This window comes from Gopherus evgoodei, chromosome 1 (genome assembly GCF_007399415.2).
Source record: "Gopherus evgoodei ecotype Sinaloan lineage chromosome 1, rGopEvg1_v1.p, whole genome shotgun sequence".
Taxonomy (NCBI): Eukaryota; Metazoa; Chordata; order Testudines; family Testudinidae; genus Gopherus; species Gopherus evgoodei.
In genome coordinates, this window is record NC_044322.1 from 42,120,614 (window position 1) to 42,137,915 (window position 17,302).

A 17,302-nucleotide genomic window follows, 5' to 3' on the forward strand; every position below is an offset into this window, starting at 1 on the left:
AGTTTACATTATTCCACAGCGTAGCATAATCTGTCTTGTAACTTTTGGTGACTTTCTGATAAAAAATTAAATGTATATCTATTAACGTATTTGACAGCTATACAGAATTGAAACATGGGCTGCATTTTACATGGTAGAATATATGTTCACTTTTGTAGATTGTCATGTGGATTGGTAAATATAGTTGGTACTATGGTACAGTTTTGCAGAGAGGATATTTAAGTCTGGAAAGGCTTACTTTAGTCGTATTAGGAAAGGTTAAAGTTGTTTCTGGTGTGGAAAACTGTGTTCCTAAAGTGAGAGAGATTAAAGGGAACACTCTAATACCAGCCTTTCTTGTATTTAACCTGCTCACCCAGATGTATGTTCTGTCTGTAACTCCAGGGTTTTTCTCATAAATGAGGTAGTTGGGGCCAATAGAATAAACTTCTGAAATTATTTTTGTAGGCTGGCACTCACTTCTATACTTTCTGAAAATGCTCTACTATCTGAAAATGTCAAAGTAATCTTGGATTAATTTTTTTTTTATTCCTAATGAATTTAAAGATATTTGGGAACAGGGAATATTCATGTCTTGTATCTCTATCTGCAATATTCTTGAATGAGAAGTTGCTCATTAACTAAAGCATGGATGTAACATAGGATGCCCCTGTCTGTTCCAGTTGCAGCACTAAAGTGCCCATCAGCCCTGAGATTCTAAGCTTGTCTGTAGGACTTGGAGATCAGAGTGCGGTTGAGGGCTCCGGCTGAGGGTGCAGGCTATGGGATGGGGCTGGGGATGAGGGGGTTTGGGTGTAGGAAGGGGCTCTGGGCTAGAACGGAGGGTGTTGGAGTGCAGGAGGGGGTACAGGCTCTGGCTGAGGATATGGGCTCTGGATAGGGCTGCAGATAAGGGATTTGTGGTAGGGGACTCGGGGCTGGGGCAGGGGGTTGGGAGTACAGGAGGGGGTGTAGGGTTCTGGTGGCACTTAGGGCAGCTTCTTTAAAGCACTTACTGCTTTAAAAATTGAAAAACTTCCCTGACTGTTTACTTGACTACCTTGTGTAAAAATTAGTGCTAATATATATTGACATATTTTCATTTCCTATATTATCTGCACACAACTAAACCAGTTCTGCCCCTACAAGCTCTGCTCTCAGTCCTATCTCCCTCTTGACATATTGTATTCCGTGTGCCATCTTGATTCCTCCACCTACATCTAGGCCACATGTTCTCCAGTCCTCCACCACAACTGTCCTGCTCTCCTATTAAAAGAAGCAACGATTCAGGCTGTTTTGTGTCTGTCCTCTTCCTGGGAAAAATGTATCTTCTCCATCTGTACTGCTACATCGTCCCCTTAATGCTTCATAAAGAAATAATGGTGCTTATGCCTTTCTGCTCCCTGCCTTCCTGCAGAAGAAAGTTGCAGGTTTCTGGCCCTTCTCACCTACCAAAATTTCATTTAGTCTTGAACAAGTAGATGAGGTAGGTTTTTCAAGCCTTGAGTTAGTTTTACATTTCCACAAAGCAGGTATTTGTTCAAGAAAATTTTCTTATGTCTTCTTAAGGAATGTCACTGTCTGCAGGATCTTCTCCTCTTCACTCTCCTAAAATTACTCCTCACACATCTCCTGCTCCTAGAAGAAGAAGTCATACTCCAAACCCAGCAAATTATATGGTGCCTACTAGTGCCTCTACTCCTGTTACTAATGCTGTCTCCCAGCCTCCATCTACTGGCCAGGTGATTCAGAAGGAAACTGTGGGTGGAACAACATATTTCTACACTGATACAACTCCAGCCCCTCTCACAGGAATGGTATGTTTGGTTTTGATACCCTCATAACCTTTTTGACCCTATCTTAGCTTTTTCATAAAATGAAGATGTTTGAGTGATGTTTAATCTTGCTACTAATTTGTATTCTATTGAAACCTGGCACAGAAGCTGTTACTTGGATACTTTCTCTTGCCAAATCTTAATTTTGAGGGGTATTACTCAAGTGATATGAGAGCACTATGGGGCAGGTTTTTTTCCTTTGCTGTTTCTGACTGTTCTGTTTCTGCACTCCTGTGCTGAACGTGTTAAGTTCCTTCCCTCCTTTCCGCCCCCCCCCACCCCCCCGCAAAAAAGGCAGCGTATTGGGACTCATCAAAAATTGAAATTAGGAGTAGGTTACTGAGTTGAATTATCATGCAGATGCTAAAATTCTGTGATGTTGGGTGGGGGTGGTCACATAAGACCCTAAATAGTTGCATAATGTGAGTAATTAAATGGCAAACTGGAACTTACAATTTTGTGCAGAATTCTAGTAAAAGGTTGACTAGAGAGGAAGTGTTCTGATGACAACTCAGAATTATGTTGCCTTATGTTTTACTGAATCTGGTCTGTTATATGTACACAAGACATCCTGATGAAATTTCCATTAATTTAAAAGTTGTAACTAAGTATAGGAATTATAAGGAAAGATGGTAGGAAAAATCTATGGGTAATTAAAAGGGTACTGTCAACTCAAAAATCACATTGTCTGAGTAGCTGACCTATTAGTGTTACAACTTACAAGTAATAGCTAAGATTATAACTGAAAGAGATGAGAAAACTTTTGTCTGTTTTGCTTGTTTCCATTTGTGTGGGGTTTTCCACACAACAGCAAGAAGAAAGCATTTTAAAAAAAATTGTTGACCTCCAAGAAAAATCATCTTTCATTTCTGCAAGATAAAGAGAAATTTGCATTTACGGTTGGGAAAGGAGGACAGTTAGTGTTAGATGATTTAAAAATCATCTGAAGTTGCATTGGTTGTGAATGTCACATTAGAAAAATGTAGAGAATGCAAGAAGTACATTCATAGCACACGTACTGTGTCTGCAGGTCAAAAAATGCTCAGAATAAACGCATATCAAAATCAGATAAGTGTTCCAATTCTAAAGGAAATAAGTCTTATTTTTTTCCCTTGTAGGTATTTCCAAGCTATCACATTTACCCTCCCACTGCACCTCATGTTGCTTATATGCAGCCCAAAGCAAATGCACCTTCCTTCTTCATGACAGACGAGCTCAGACAGGTAAGCTGTCGTAGTGTTGAAGTAGAAATGATTAAATATCTTCATATAGTCTTTAAGAAAGTTGAGCCACTACAAACAACAAAAGGGAAATAGGCACATTAAAACCACTGAGACAATTCTCTTCATTTCAGACTTAAAAATGTAATCACGTGACACATAGATACCACAAAAAAACAAAATTACAGTACTTGTAACTGTAATGCCTTCTGCATGCCACATCTTTATCAAGAAAGGTTACTTGAAGAGAAATGTATTATTGGAAACTTTTTGGAATTTCTGTACATGCTAAACATTTTGTGAGGCATTGGGGGTTTTATTTTAAATTTGATTAGAATACAGCTAACTGAAATGGAAGTATAATCAAGAAAATGTTCATTTATGTGGTTTGTTTTTGTTTTTTTATATACAGAGTATGTAGTTCTATTCCTTTGGTATATTTAAATGTATTATGAAGTTTAGGTGTAAAGTGAACTGCCTCAGTATTTTTAGCATACCTGCTAGTCTTCTGGGGCAGGATAGCAATCACCCCTGGACTTGCTCCGACTTGTTATGGTGTCTCTTGGTATCATGCCTCTGCCTTTTTCATGCTCCTTTTACAGCTTTCATCCATGCGACCTTTCCTTAAAAAAAAAAAAAAAAAAAAAAAAAAAGTCTCAATTGTAACCTCCTTCCGATGAGAAGCAGTAGTCCTGAAGCAGCCTCCCTTTTGTGCAGGTTTTATCTGGGTGGAGAGTCCATAGATTCAACCCCTTATTTTTCCAAGCTGGTGATATGAGTTCTCCTAAAAAGTCAACTAGCTATTCCAGTGTTGAAACCTGACCTTTCCTAGGTACTATGCTGTAAATTTAGCAAAGGTGATCAACTAAATTATGTTCTGTACTGTAAGGCTACATAATTTGTTCCTCAGGAGCTGATCAACCGACATTTAATAACAATGGCTCAGATTGATCAAGCAGATATCCCTGGTAAGTAACTAGAAAGTCAGTCATAATTGTCTGTGGTTATTCTAAGCAAGTCTTGTTTGCTCTCACAATTGCATAGCACTACTAACTTTGTTAAAAATAAATATATATTAACAGCATGTTTTAGCAAAACTGTTCGTGAATTTAATTTTTTATGAAGTGTAAGACTTGGTCTGATTATACTAGAGCTGTTAATAACAGATGTCGTCATAGTTTTAATACTTTGCCCCTTCAAAGCACTTTACAAACATAAGGTCTCTACTGTTCACCGTTTCTTCTGCATATTTTCTTTATTTTAAAATTCTTTAGCTGACTTAGTCTGGTTTTCTGTTTAACACCATTTATCTGTGCTTAAAAAGTAAGCAGTTAACTTCACTGAGCAGATTTCACTTTTAGATCCTGTCCTCAATCCACATTGTAACTGATTTTTGTATCCAGTTAGTGGCATGGTTGGCTCTAAACATGGTTTGCTTTCACGCATTCTATTGGGTGACTACAGCAGCTAAGGCCTACTTTTTCAAAAGTGAATATGTATGCAGATCATCAGGAGAAGGACTTTTAAACCCATCAACTTGACTATGTTTCTAGGCTTCAGCTTTGGGTACTGAGGATATGACTACACTTAAAATGCTACAGCAGCACAGCTGCAACACTTCAATGTAGACATTACCTAGGCTGACGGTAGGGGTTCTTGAGCAATCTTTCCCTTTGTATTCAGATATCTTGAGAGGCATTAGATGAAGGAATATTTAGAGTGCCAGTTCACTACCAAGAAATAGGTGAACTGTTCTAGGAGCTTGTATGTATAAAATCGGACCAAGGCAGTATTTTAATGAGGAAAAACAAGTAAAATTCCACACGTTTAGTAATAAGCATTTATTGTGATACTTTAGAGGAACTTTTTTGCATGGGATCACTTTTGAGAAATTCTTCCTAAATAAAGGCATTCAACCAACATCCATAATATTTGTTACTACTCAAAGGTATTTGCTTTTTAATAAGAACTTTCTCCCTAGCAACCCCTCCCCCAACTTCTGCTTGAGCCCAGTGGTCCTCAGTGCTTGTGAAGTCCATCAACCTGTTGTCTTGTCCTTTTGTTTTTCCCCCTGCATAGATACATACAGAATTAACTTCACTAAATGATTTAAACAGAGGAAGATGAGTTGAGGGAGTTAAACCTTGTTTAAACACAGTGCCTTTACTAGTTAGGGCTTATCTACAGGGAGACTTAGTGCCCAGCAAGCCAGGATGTAAATCCACAGCATACTAGCCTGCTCCACATGAACTGCGTGTCTGGCCCTTGCTACTACACTCTAAAGTTTGATATTGCCTTTTGAAACGAGTACGTCAAAGCTCACTTCAGAACTTTTAGTGCACGGTAGCAGGGTCCACATGGCCACTTAGTGCGCAGCAGGCTTGTATGCTAAGTATTCACAGCCTGGCTTGCCACTCACTAAGTCTCCATGTAGACAAGCCTTGGTTAACGTGGGTTTGTTTAGAAGACTTTTTGTTTTTCCAAGACTCTGTCTTGACTAGTAAGATAGATTGTGTTTTAAAATGCTAATTAACATGATTTTTGGCAGATTTTGCACCTAGTGTAGATTGGGGATGTTGTGCAGTTGCTCATTGTGGTCAGTCTTTTGAAAAACTTATCGCTGACCGCAGTCAGCTAACGTGTTTTTATTCAGTTTGCCCTGTCTAGGTGCAAAGTTGGGACTAAAATACAAGCGTTAGCACATTAAATGACACATTGTAAAACACAGCCTAGTTTCTTAGTCTCAACTGTCCTCCTAAATGTCTTATAAGCTGTCCAGTTCCCCTCACTCTTCAAACAAAATAGTGTATTCATTCTGGAAACTGTCTTTGCTATTCTCTGCTGTTCTCGTAACAAAGTCAAGAATGGACTGGGGGCTTTATATTCACAAGGCTTGTGTGGGTACTGAGGGTCATCCATGTCCCTTCATATCTTCATTCTCAGTAGCTGCAAGAAAGAGTAATATTTTTGAGGCAGACCAAAAGATGATCCCAATTTGTTGGAGAGCTGCCAATGTACTGCCCCCCACTATTTATGGATGAATTGGTTTAATGCTAGAATGAAGCTGGTACTTCATGGCACACAGTGCTTTTACTTCTCTTGTTTACTTTTAGTATGGCAAGACTATTTTTCAGAGAGCACATATATCTGTTATCCAAAAATATCTCACAGGAAACCATATTTGTGCCAAAGATAGAATTATGAATTTTAACTTTGTTGCATGTATCTGAGACACAACACAAAGTATTGTTTGACATCTTAATAGTCAAATTTTCTTTCCTACTGTAATATTTATTTTACAAATGCAATTAGTGTCTAATATATTTCTATAAACTGCTTTAGCAGTCCCTACAGAAGTTGACAGCTACCACAGCCTTTTCCCTTTAGAACCACTGCCACCACCCAATCGGATACAGAAAACAAGCAACTTTGGGTACATTACATCATGCTACAAAGCTGTAAATAGCAAAGATGATCTGCCATATTGCCTTCGGAGGATACATGGTGAGGGAAATAATAAGTTGTAATCTTTTTAAACTTCAATGCTACCTATACTTAAGCCTAAAACATTTGCACTTCTATAATACTACGCATAAATCTTAAATTGGCTTTGAAATGAATCATTCTGTTGGAATAAGAGAGCAGGGTTTGGCCTAGATAACAGTCCATAGTGTTGGAAATGAGCAAGCAAAGTTTTATATTGGTGTGCCTCTGTTGGTGGCAGCTCAGTACTTTCAGAACAGAGACCAAAGTTTTTTAAACAAATCTAATGGATCCTAAAATCATTGAATAGATGTAATTAAACTGTGTGGGTTTTATTCTCTTCTCAGGTTTCCGTCTTGTTAACACAAAGTGCATGGTATTGGTTGACATGTGGAAAAAAATTCAACACTCAAATATCGTAACTCTGCGTGAAGTGTTTACCACTAAAGCATTTGGAGAACATTGTAAGTTTCTGGGAATTGAACTGTTGAGGTAATTTTGAGGGTATTAGGGCAGTGGGCCTTACTTTTTTGGGTTGAGGACCCATTTGTAACCCTTGATGGCCTGTCATGAGACAGAGATACCCGAGACTCCCCGAGTTCCAATGGTAACCCCCCTTCCACTGGTGGGAGTGGGGACTCGGAGCTAAGATTCCAGATGCTCCACAATGGAATTGGGGGATTGGCAGTGAGCTGACACCTCCAAAAAACATCCCCTCCCCCCACCTATGGTATCAGAGGATACAGGGTTGGAAGGGGATTTGGGGACTTGGGGGTGTAATGAAGAAGGGGTTGAGAGTTCAGGGGTGCTGGAGAAGGAATTGGAGGAGCAGAGGGGTGTGGGGTGCAGTGTTGGACAGAGGGGTCTGGGGACACAGCCCCCACACGTGGGGCAAAAGGGTGGGGTGGGGATTTTTCATCTTTGGGGTAAAGTGGGGATCTGAGGGAAGGAGTTGGGGGCAGAAGGGGCTGGTGGTGCAGTGGGGGAAGTGCTGGGTAGCTGGTGACCATGATGGGTCGTATGACAGAGGGGGATTTGCCTGGTTGTGGGAGGAGGAGTACATCAGGGGGTCTGGGATGGGGGGCAGGATGGGATATGGAAGACAGGCAGTCACCTTCCTGTGGGGTGGGGGAGTACATCAAGGGGCTAGTAGTTACCAGAGAATGTGACACCTGCCGCTCTCTCACAGCTACTGTCTCGTATAGCTGCATGGGCTCAGCTCTATACTCTGTGTACATTAAGATTTCTGGAGCCACAGCACTGCTTAGGTTTGGCCTGTCTCCCCTGTGAGGGGCCAGCCGGGACAAATTTGTGTGAGTGGTGTTGTGACCTAGTGCCTGGAATCGCAGCCATCACACATTCAAATTTGGCCTTGCTGGCCCCCCATTGTCATGACGGAGGGGCAGCTGGGCCAAACTTGAGCAGCTCTGTGCCCCTGTGTACCAGATCACAATATTCGGAGTGGGGAGCTGAGTTCAGCCAGCCCCACAACCTTTTGATGCATTCCGGCAACCTGCTTTTAGATCATGAGCTATAGGCTGAGAAACCCTGTATTAGTGTTGTTAATTGTTGTCACTTATAAGTCTTTTTATTTTTAAGCTCTTGTGTTTGCATACGATTTTCATGCTGGAGGAGAGACTATGATGAGCAGACACTTTAATGACCCTAGTGCTGATGCCTATTTTACTAAAAGGAAATGGGGTAAGGAAAATGCATTCAACCGTCACTTTAGAAACTATTTCAGATATCTGAGGTGTAAAGTTAGTTGGGCAGAGAAATAGTTAAGTTCAGCTTCATCATTTTTTAGTTAGTCAGATATTAGTTATATTGTAAGTACCACCAGACAAGGATCTTTACTTCTCTTTTCCTAGTTTATTTGTAAAATTCCTAGCACACTGTAGGTGTTACATGAAAATAAATGTATAGGAAGTATTTTAAATAATAGACTGAACCAGTTGAGCAATGATTATTTTCCTAATGGAAGAAAATGCACAAGAAACTTGAGTAAGGAGGCTACAACAGACATGCCAAACCCATGGGGAAAGAACACAGAAATTGGGCTTGTTTTTGGCTTAATTGTCTTGTGAATTACTTGTTGGCTAGTTTTTGGCTTGTAGCTTGTTCTTTGTTTGGCTTGTAGTTTGTTGCTTTTTTTTTTTTGATCGGCTCCAGGCAGGCAGGGGCAAGGGACAGGCAGGGGCTGGGATGGGGGAAGAGAGGGGTGCACAGCAGGCCCACCACAGCCCCAGATACACGCTGGGGGGATCTAGTCACATAGAGTGTTGGGGGTTTTAGGGATTGGCTTGTTTTGGCCTTGTTTTGAAATGGGATTAGCTTGTTTTTTGGCTTACTATGAAAGTCGGGGTGCTTATTTAGTCCATGAAAGCTGGCAATTATAGGCTACAACAGCTACTGGATTGAATATGGGATTGGGAGTCTGGCTCTCCTGAGCTCTAATCCCAACTCTATCATTGGATGGCACATGGCAGATTACTTACCAGTGAGATTTTCAAAGGCACAAATAGCAGGTGCCTTAACTACCATCTAAAATCATTGTGCCTTTGAAAATCTCTCCCTTAATCTCTGTATTTGAGAGGTTCCCTTTGGTAAAATGGGGATTCTTATTTGCATAAAAAGGGGTTATGAGAACCAATAACATTTGCATGGTGCTTTGAAAAGGTAAAGCTACGGTTAGTAAGAACAGGAAACAAATTTAAAATCTCTGCACATTTAATATTCCTAGATATATTTTTTCCTTCATACTGTATCTACAGATCCACATTCTGTGAATTGCAAGCCGTGCCGTAGTCTGTTACTTTTTAGAAAAGAAATCAGTGGTTGTGGATTTCATAGCTCAAAGTGGCCTCTAATTGGCTCTGAAAGCAATTCTGTAAATAGACCCACAGACTCTTCCCAAGCTTGCTCTTTTTACATCTGCTTGTTGAAACTGGAACCGCTAGTTTTGGACTTATTAATTTAAATGTTTAAATTTGACTTAGTTGTCTAAATCAAGACTAGTGGATCTTCAGCATATGAAAGCTGCAAGTCTTTAAAAGATGCAATTCAAAATGATCATCAAATAGTCCCCATTATCTTTTCATATAGTTCTCAGGTATGAAATTAAAAAGTGACTTGCAGAATCATCATGACTGATGGTGATGTTCAAAAGGGAAAGAACTCACTTTGATTTTCCAATTCCACAACAAGTTTGCAGGCCTAGCAGTTAAGAAAAACAGTAATCATCTTTTTTTAAACAGAAACTAGGTATTCTGTCCAATTATGTAGCGTATCGTTATAACAAAACTAAAGTTGTTTTTCAGGAAGGTATTTAAATTAATTCTACCACAGCTAGAGCAACTTTCAATATCTGTAACATCTAGTCCTTACTATCGAACTCTTCTGAACAGCCACTTCACAGATTCCTTGAAGCAGGGGATTTTGAAGTTGAGATTTTCTTTCTATAAATTCCTAAAGAGCATGCTGCACTATGAGGCCCTGAATGGTGCTATTAGTTTTAAAGCTTTAGAATCCCCACAATGTGATGCACAACTTGGTGTGAATCTGTGGAAATAGTGAATTAAGAGAATTTGGTTTCAGGTATGCAACCTTCTTTGTCTCTGTCTTATCAGTTAGCAAAGCTAGTTTTTGACAGTTAAATGAAAAGAATTGTGGTTACATAGCTGTTTCACATGTCACTTTCTGGTGTCTGTGTGGTCAGTCTTTTTTTATTTTGCCATGTCATCTGCAACTACTGTTCCAGAATTTTTTTGGAAGGGATGTGGTGTAAAGCTTTCTCGTGACAGATGGGGGAAAAAACAAACGAACAACTATGGTTTATTTTTGTACTGAACACCTGTACTTTATTTCCTTTTTTTTTAATTCTTTCCATGTGCTGTCTTTTATTCCATAAAGTATCTTCTGTTTCTGGTAGCATACTGTGATAATCTAATGTTGTTTTATAATATGGATAAGATTTAAAGATGAAGCATGTACATATTTCAACAGACAAAGCATTCTGTTTGTTTAGAATTCATTTATTTGTACAATTCCAGAGTCTGAGTCTTGATGCTTGTTTTGTGTATCAGTTTTCATTCCCAAGAAGGGAATTTGTCATCTTTCTGTGAGATAGTTATTGTTATGGAGTTTCTGGTAGAGCATTTTTTTATTAGTGATTATATTACATAATATATTGAAATAGTACAAGACATGACAATTTTTCACATCTCTTTTTACACCAGCTGAAATTCCTCTTACTGTAGCAACCTGGCCTCAAAAGTACCTTGAACTGTTACTCTGCCTGAATGAATTATAATCAATGAATACAAATTAAGTATCAGATTGTTGTAAATAATAAACTACACCAAAATTATGCATATTTTAAATCATTTGCTAAAGTAAACCCCAGCAATATTAGAAATAACATTTTTTGGCAGCATTGGATGGCATTTCTTTCCAATTGATTTTAGTTCAATACTACTTTAGAAGAAAAAACAGACAAGAAGCCTTCTCTCTCTCATATATATATCTCTTCCAGTCAATGCATTAAAATGTTCTGAGTTATCTATACTTATTAACAATCCCCTCCAAAGGCTCTGAACATTAGTTTTCAGTGCTACAGATTGCTTTTCTGCATACAGTCCTTTATCAGCAAAGACACACAAACCCCTTTTTGACCTGTAGGCAGGAATCTGTTTACGCTATAAGAACATAATTTGGAACTGAATCCATATCTCTCCCATCCCTGCCTCAGAATAGTTCCCCAGAATGTAGTCTAGAAACAGTTTAAAACAGTCCTCACAATTGAGGACCTTGAAAACTTGAACATTGTAAGTTGATGTGAATATAATCTTTCTGTATCAACAAACAAGCAGAAACTAATAGCTCTGAGAGGTATAAACTGCACCTTTTTATCGCAATAGCAAGTTGACACTGAAACCTAAAGAGAGCACTTTAAATGGAAACTAACTATTTCACTGCTGCTGATTGTTTAGCAGAAATATCTAGCTGATTTGATTGGTTCACGATCCAGAACTTCCTTTGTGACTGTTGAGGGTTCAGAAGTCCCAACTCTCTGTCCATCTCCTGAAACCTCCGTATCGCGAACAACTTTTGTGAAATGCAGTTATTCGTTAACAGTACCAAAATTCTGCAGTATATTGATTGGCAAGGTAGGGACAGTGTAAAATAAACTGAATTCAATAACTGGTTGCAGAGGGGCTACTGTATTCATTGTACTTTTGTATTGGATTCATTAAAAAACTCACTTTTTAAAATTTAAATGAAACTGCTCCAGAAAATCCATATCACAGTACTACAGAATGTAGACTCAGCTTGCAGGGTGGTGGGGAACAATGGGAGGGATGGGAGAAGAATGGGTGCAACAGGACCTTTGTAGATAGGCAGAAGGTGCATCATCCTTACAGTAAGGGAGAACTTTCTTTTTTATTGTCCCTGTTCAAGCTGTGAATTGTAGTACGCCTCTCAAACAACTAGTTAAATAAGATCCAGAAGCATGTATTGACAAAAAGCTAAGTGCTTAACTCTGTTTACTCAAGTGATCACCATTTAAGCCCGCCCAGGTGTCAGACCTAGCTCAGGTGTGAGTGGCCCCACACTGCAAAGCCATAATCAGATGCATCTACTCAACATCATACACACTGGGGTTGCACTCTGGAGTGGTTAACAACTGTGAGTGCCAGCCTGAGGGCAGAGTGTCAAAAAGCACCCCAAACTGGTGGTATGTTCTGTTGTTAGATTTCACCAATCCAGTAACAAATATGAACTCCTGAATCACTGTAACAGTCTTACCCTGGAGTTACAGACAATTCCCTTGGGCATTTTGATCTATCTTGCCATGCAGGCAAGACAGACTTAGTGATGAATGGTCACTTACACCAAAAATCATAATACACCTCTACCTCGATATAACATGACTCGATATTACATGAATTTGGATATAATGCAATAAAGCAGTGCTCCAGGGGGGCACTCCTGCAGATCATAGCGAAGTTCAGTATAACGCGGTTTCACCTATAATGCGGTAAGATTTTTTGGCTCCTGAGGACAGCGTTATCTCAAGGTAGAGGTGTATATTCAGTTTGCCCCCTGTCCCAAGAGACCAGTCACTTACCTCAGATCATTTTGTACTTTAGATCTCACACCAAAGGCAGTGCTGCTAGCCAGTCCTATGGTAAGTTAACTTAGGATTTATTAACTAGAAAAAAGAAGTTACGTACAGGTTAAAGCAGGCAACGTACAAGCACAAAAGAGTCAGTCTGTGGTTCCAAAAGGTGACAGAGGTGTAGTAATCTCTCCACCAAATGTCTTTTTAGACTAACCCAAGTTGACCCTGGGGATCTCTGCTTTTTGTTTCTTAGCTCCAGCTCTGGTAATAGTCCAAATAGTATAAAAGAGGTTCAGTTTCCCCTTGTCATGGATTTTAATTCTCTCCACTCCAGAGCCCAAACTGATGGGATGAGTTCATGTGTAGGTCTCTCCTTCCTGGAGGGAGTTAGGAATGCAATCAACAGGGACTCTTTCTTTCAGTGTCAAGTATAAGAGGGGTAGCCGTGTTAGTCTGGATCTGTAAAACCAGCAAAGAGTCCTGTGGCACCTTATAGACTAACAGAGGTTATGGAGCATGAGCTTTCGTGGGTGAATACCCACTTGGTCGGATGCATGTAGTGGAAATTTCCAAGGGCAGATATATATGCATATGCAAGCAAGCTAGAGATAATGAGGTTAGTTCAGTCAGGGAGGATGAGGCCCTGTTCTAGCAGTTGAGGTGTGAAAACCAAGGGAGGAGAAACTGGTTGTGTAGTTGCCAAGCCATTCACAGTCTTTGTTTAATCCTGAGCTGCTGATGTCAAATTTGCAGATGAACTGAAGCTCAGCAGTTTCTCTTTGAAGTCTGGTCCTGAAGATTTTTTGCTGCAGGATGGCCACCTTAAGGTCTGCTATAGTGTGGCCAGGGAGGTTGAACAGTTCTCCTACAGGTTTTTGTATATCCTATATAGGCAACAGGAAAACAGCAAAAAAGAACTCTCCAACCTGGAGACTCTCATTAATAACCAAACTTCCATACGAACAGACTTTACTAAAGTAAGACAGGAGATCTACATTACTCACTTCACCTCTCTACAAAGGAAAAAGGACTGTAAGCTGTCTAAACTCCTACCTGCCACATGGGGCCACAACCGTGGCACCCCTAACCCACCCAGCAATATCGTCAATCTATCCAACTACACACTCAGCCCAGAAGTCTGTCCTATCTCGGGGACTCTCTTTCTGCCCTGCCACCCCCACCAACATGATCCAGTTCTGCGGCTATCTGGAAGCCTACTTTCACCGTCTCTGAATCAAAGAATACTTTCAGGACAACACTGAATAGCGCACTGATACACAGGTACCCTCTCACCAACAGCACAAGAAGAAGAACTGCACATGGACTGCTCCTGAGGGTCGAAATGACAATCTGGACCTATATGTTGAATACTTCTACCAACGTGCACAGGCAGAAGTTGTGGAAAAACAACAAATCAGATATTAGGAATGGCAATGTACAAAAACCTGTAGGAGAACACTTCAACCTCCCTGGCCACACTACAGCAGACCTTAAGGTGGCCATCCTGCAGCAAAAAAACTTCAGGACCAGACTTCAAAGAGAAACTGCTGAGCTTCAGTTCATCTGCAAATTTGACGCCATCAGCTCAGGATTAAACAAAAACTGTGAATGGCTTGCCAATTACACAACCAGTTTCTCCTCCCTTGGTTTTCACACCTCAACTGCTGGAACAGGGCCTCATCCTCCCTGATTGAACTAACCTCGTTATCTCTAACTTGCCTGCATATATATACCTGCCCCTGGAAATTTCCACTACATGCATCCGACGAAGTGGGTATTCACCCACGAAAGCTGATGCTCCAAAATGTCTGTTAGTCTATAAGGTGCCACAGGACTTTTTGCTCCTTTTTCTTTCAGTGCTATCCCAATATCTTATTTGCCTTCTGTGGGCCATCTCGTACACTGGATGAGCCCTTTACCTTAATTAATGCTGCTTTTCCTGTTTGGTGAAATACACAATTAAAGAGGTTTACAATTCAAACACTCAAAATAACTTATCACCATGGGCCAGTGGTGAGCAAACTTCTCCAGTTGTGTTCCCCCGACCCTCTCCCCTCCATTATCACTGTCTGTCCACAACTCCCTCCTGTACTGCACAGCCTAGGCTTCCTCAGTGGCAGTGCTTGGGCTGAAGGCGGAGCTGGGGATGGAACTGGAGTTGGGGAAGGAGCTGGGGCTAGAAGTGAAGCTGGGCTGGGACCGGAGAAGGAATGACGCCAGAACTGGGCTGGGGTTGGGGGCAGATGTGGCATGGAGGCAGAGCAGGACTGGAGGCTGAACGCGGTTGAGGGCAGAGCTGATCTGGGACCAGAGCGGAGTTGGAAGTGTGTTGCTCCATCCCTGCCCCACGTGGGGGCTGGCCTGGGCCCTGTCAAGCCTATCAGATCAGCAACTGCTTAAGTAGCTAGCTGGCACAGAAAACTCCAGCTTTCTAGTGCAGAAATAAAGTTTTGTATTTTAGTGGAGTGATCTCTCCTTGATCTTTTTTACTTTCTCAGTATATGGTGAGTGCTCTTTCATTAGTGTTTTGTGCTTGGGTATCAAAAGGCAAATATTGCTCCCATTATGATACTTAGATTGTAAGCCCCTTGGAGCAGGGACTGTTTTGTTTCTGTATAGAACCACACACAATGGAGTTCTGGCCCATGTCTAGGGCTCCTAGGTGCTACAGTGATGTAAATAACTGCAGTTCTCCAAGAAGATAATCATTTGGCTGTGCTTTTCCTTTGAATATAACAAAAATTACATTTGATTCTAGTGTTAGTTTTTTAAATAGATGTAATACTCACTGTCTTAAAGGGGCCGTATGAATATTACATCTGCTGCAGTTCACCATATATAAAGGAGTATAAAATGAAATAAAGTGCATGTGTGAGTGACAGAGACTTGCCCAATAAGGGAACATCCTGTCACCCTGACATGAAACCATGATCGATATGAATGATGAAGAGGGGATATTTTAAAAATGTGTGCAAAGCAAGACTACTGGTGTAAACAGGTTTGTGGAGGATGATTCACATTACTGATTCATCAGCAGGGCAATAAATTCTAAAATTAAATCATCAGGAGCCTCCATGTGGTATGCCAGAGTTCTGTGGGTTAGAAGAGGAAGTGGCTTGTCCTTCAAAATCTGAACCAAAGGAACCTTCGCCACCAAAAGTGAACTAAAGATAAAGATGTTAACAGAAATGAAAGTAAGACACATTTGCAGCCCACTGGTCTTCCCATAAACCCGCCCCTCCCCCACCCCACCCCCAACAGTAACATTGCATCTGGGATCATCTACAGCAATGTGTTTTTTTACTTTTCAACAGTGGCTGTTAACTACAGTCTTGAGCAATTTCCCAGAAATGTTGATGCATTCCTCAGGGAAAATTGGCATTTATATGGAAAAGGATGAAGACACTTGTAAATTTCTCAGCATGGAGGCACATATGTAAGAGCACTCTTGAATCCGCGCATTACTAAGAAGAGCCACATTGATGACCCTGATATTCCCAAAACAAGCACTAATGTGGCCTAGTGAAACGTCTGAAAGAGCTAATCTGATTTATAGTCAAATTTAGTTCTAGTACTCCTGTTCTGGAAGTATTGTTTCCACTGTAGCCCTTCTGTATGCCTCACAAACAGCAACATCTTTTAGTTGCTGAATGTCTTCAATATTAACATCCTGCCCCTCTCTACAAAAAATCAGTCTCCCTATTTCTAGTAGTAATTTTAGGTCAGTCATTAAAATCAACCACTAAGATCTTCACTCTGTGTATGTTGCTGTTCTAGGAGAGTGGCTTTTGGGCTATGATTTGGAAATGGATTGAAATCAGGTTGCTTTTACAGGGCCCATTGAACATTAATACTGTAGTAATGACTGAATTACTAGTGACTTGGGTCATAATGAAACAAATGATCTGGGGTAATAAGGCTCAGCATTCCAATTCTGTTGAACCATACAATCTTTCATTCTTATTTCCTTAATGGAATTTGAAATTAACTTGTTTGTCTTGTCTGTACGCTCTGGGATTGGGGGCAGGGTTAATTTATACTCCTTTCTATTCTCTATATAGCATAAGAGCACAACGGTACCAATTGCAGATAAGCAGTAGTTATTGTGGTGTATGCTTTTTGTTTTGGAACGTTTTTGGTTTCTGCTTTTTGAGTATCGTGATGCATCAACAATCAGACTGCAACAATCAGTTTTTTAAACCTATTGTCTTTTTCATACTGAATTTCATCCTAACTTTTAAAATGACTTAATTTTCATGAATTTGAATCAAAAGTTGTAATATCTATTGAAGGAATTGTCACCTTTTAAAGATCTATTTTGACCATTCAGAATTATCCATTTAAAATGTTGGTGGTACTTTTTCAGTAAGCGTACATGTTTACGCTACAACCTAGCAGTAGGATTCCCATCTCCTGTACACATGGGCAGTGGCAGCACAGGCTAGCCACTCAAGTATGTACCCACAGGGTTATGGTTTGTACTCTGGGCAGCTACCGTGTTGTCACTGCCCGTGCTACAGCAGCTACACTACTATTTTTAGCATGCTAGCTCAGATGCATACACACTTCTGCTAGCGCACAAGTTGAGAATCACACTTCTAGTTCGTTCTGTAGACGTAGCCTTAGAGTAGAATGAAATTGAGGTATGTTGGTCAATTCTT

At 40.4% G+C, this 17,302-nt stretch overlaps 1 protein-coding gene across 9 annotated transcripts in view; it reads left to right on the forward strand.

Moving 5' to 3' along the window:
* The window catches only part of PAN3 (poly(A) specific ribonuclease subunit PAN3), a 123,490-nt gene that overhangs the window by 85,638 nt on the left and 20,550 nt on the right, over positions 1–17,302 (forward strand). For 6 of the 9 annotated variants that reach the window (XM_030562655.1, XM_030562688.1, XM_030562680.1 and 3 more), the window contains 6 exons: positions 1,549–1,796; positions 2,933–3,037; positions 3,945–4,002; positions 6,377–6,538; positions 6,865–6,981; positions 8,117–8,218. In XM_030562655.1, the coding sequence (XP_030418515.1) occupies positions 1,549–1,796; positions 2,933–3,037; positions 3,945–4,002; positions 6,377–6,538; positions 6,865–6,981; positions 8,117–8,218 (792 nt within the window). The remainder of the gene's footprint in view (positions 1–1,548; positions 1,797–2,932; positions 3,038–3,944; positions 4,003–6,376; positions 6,539–6,864; positions 6,982–8,116; positions 8,219–17,302) is intronic. The other 3 variants (XM_030562661.1, XM_030562670.1, XM_030562697.1) reach the window with 3 other exon arrangements.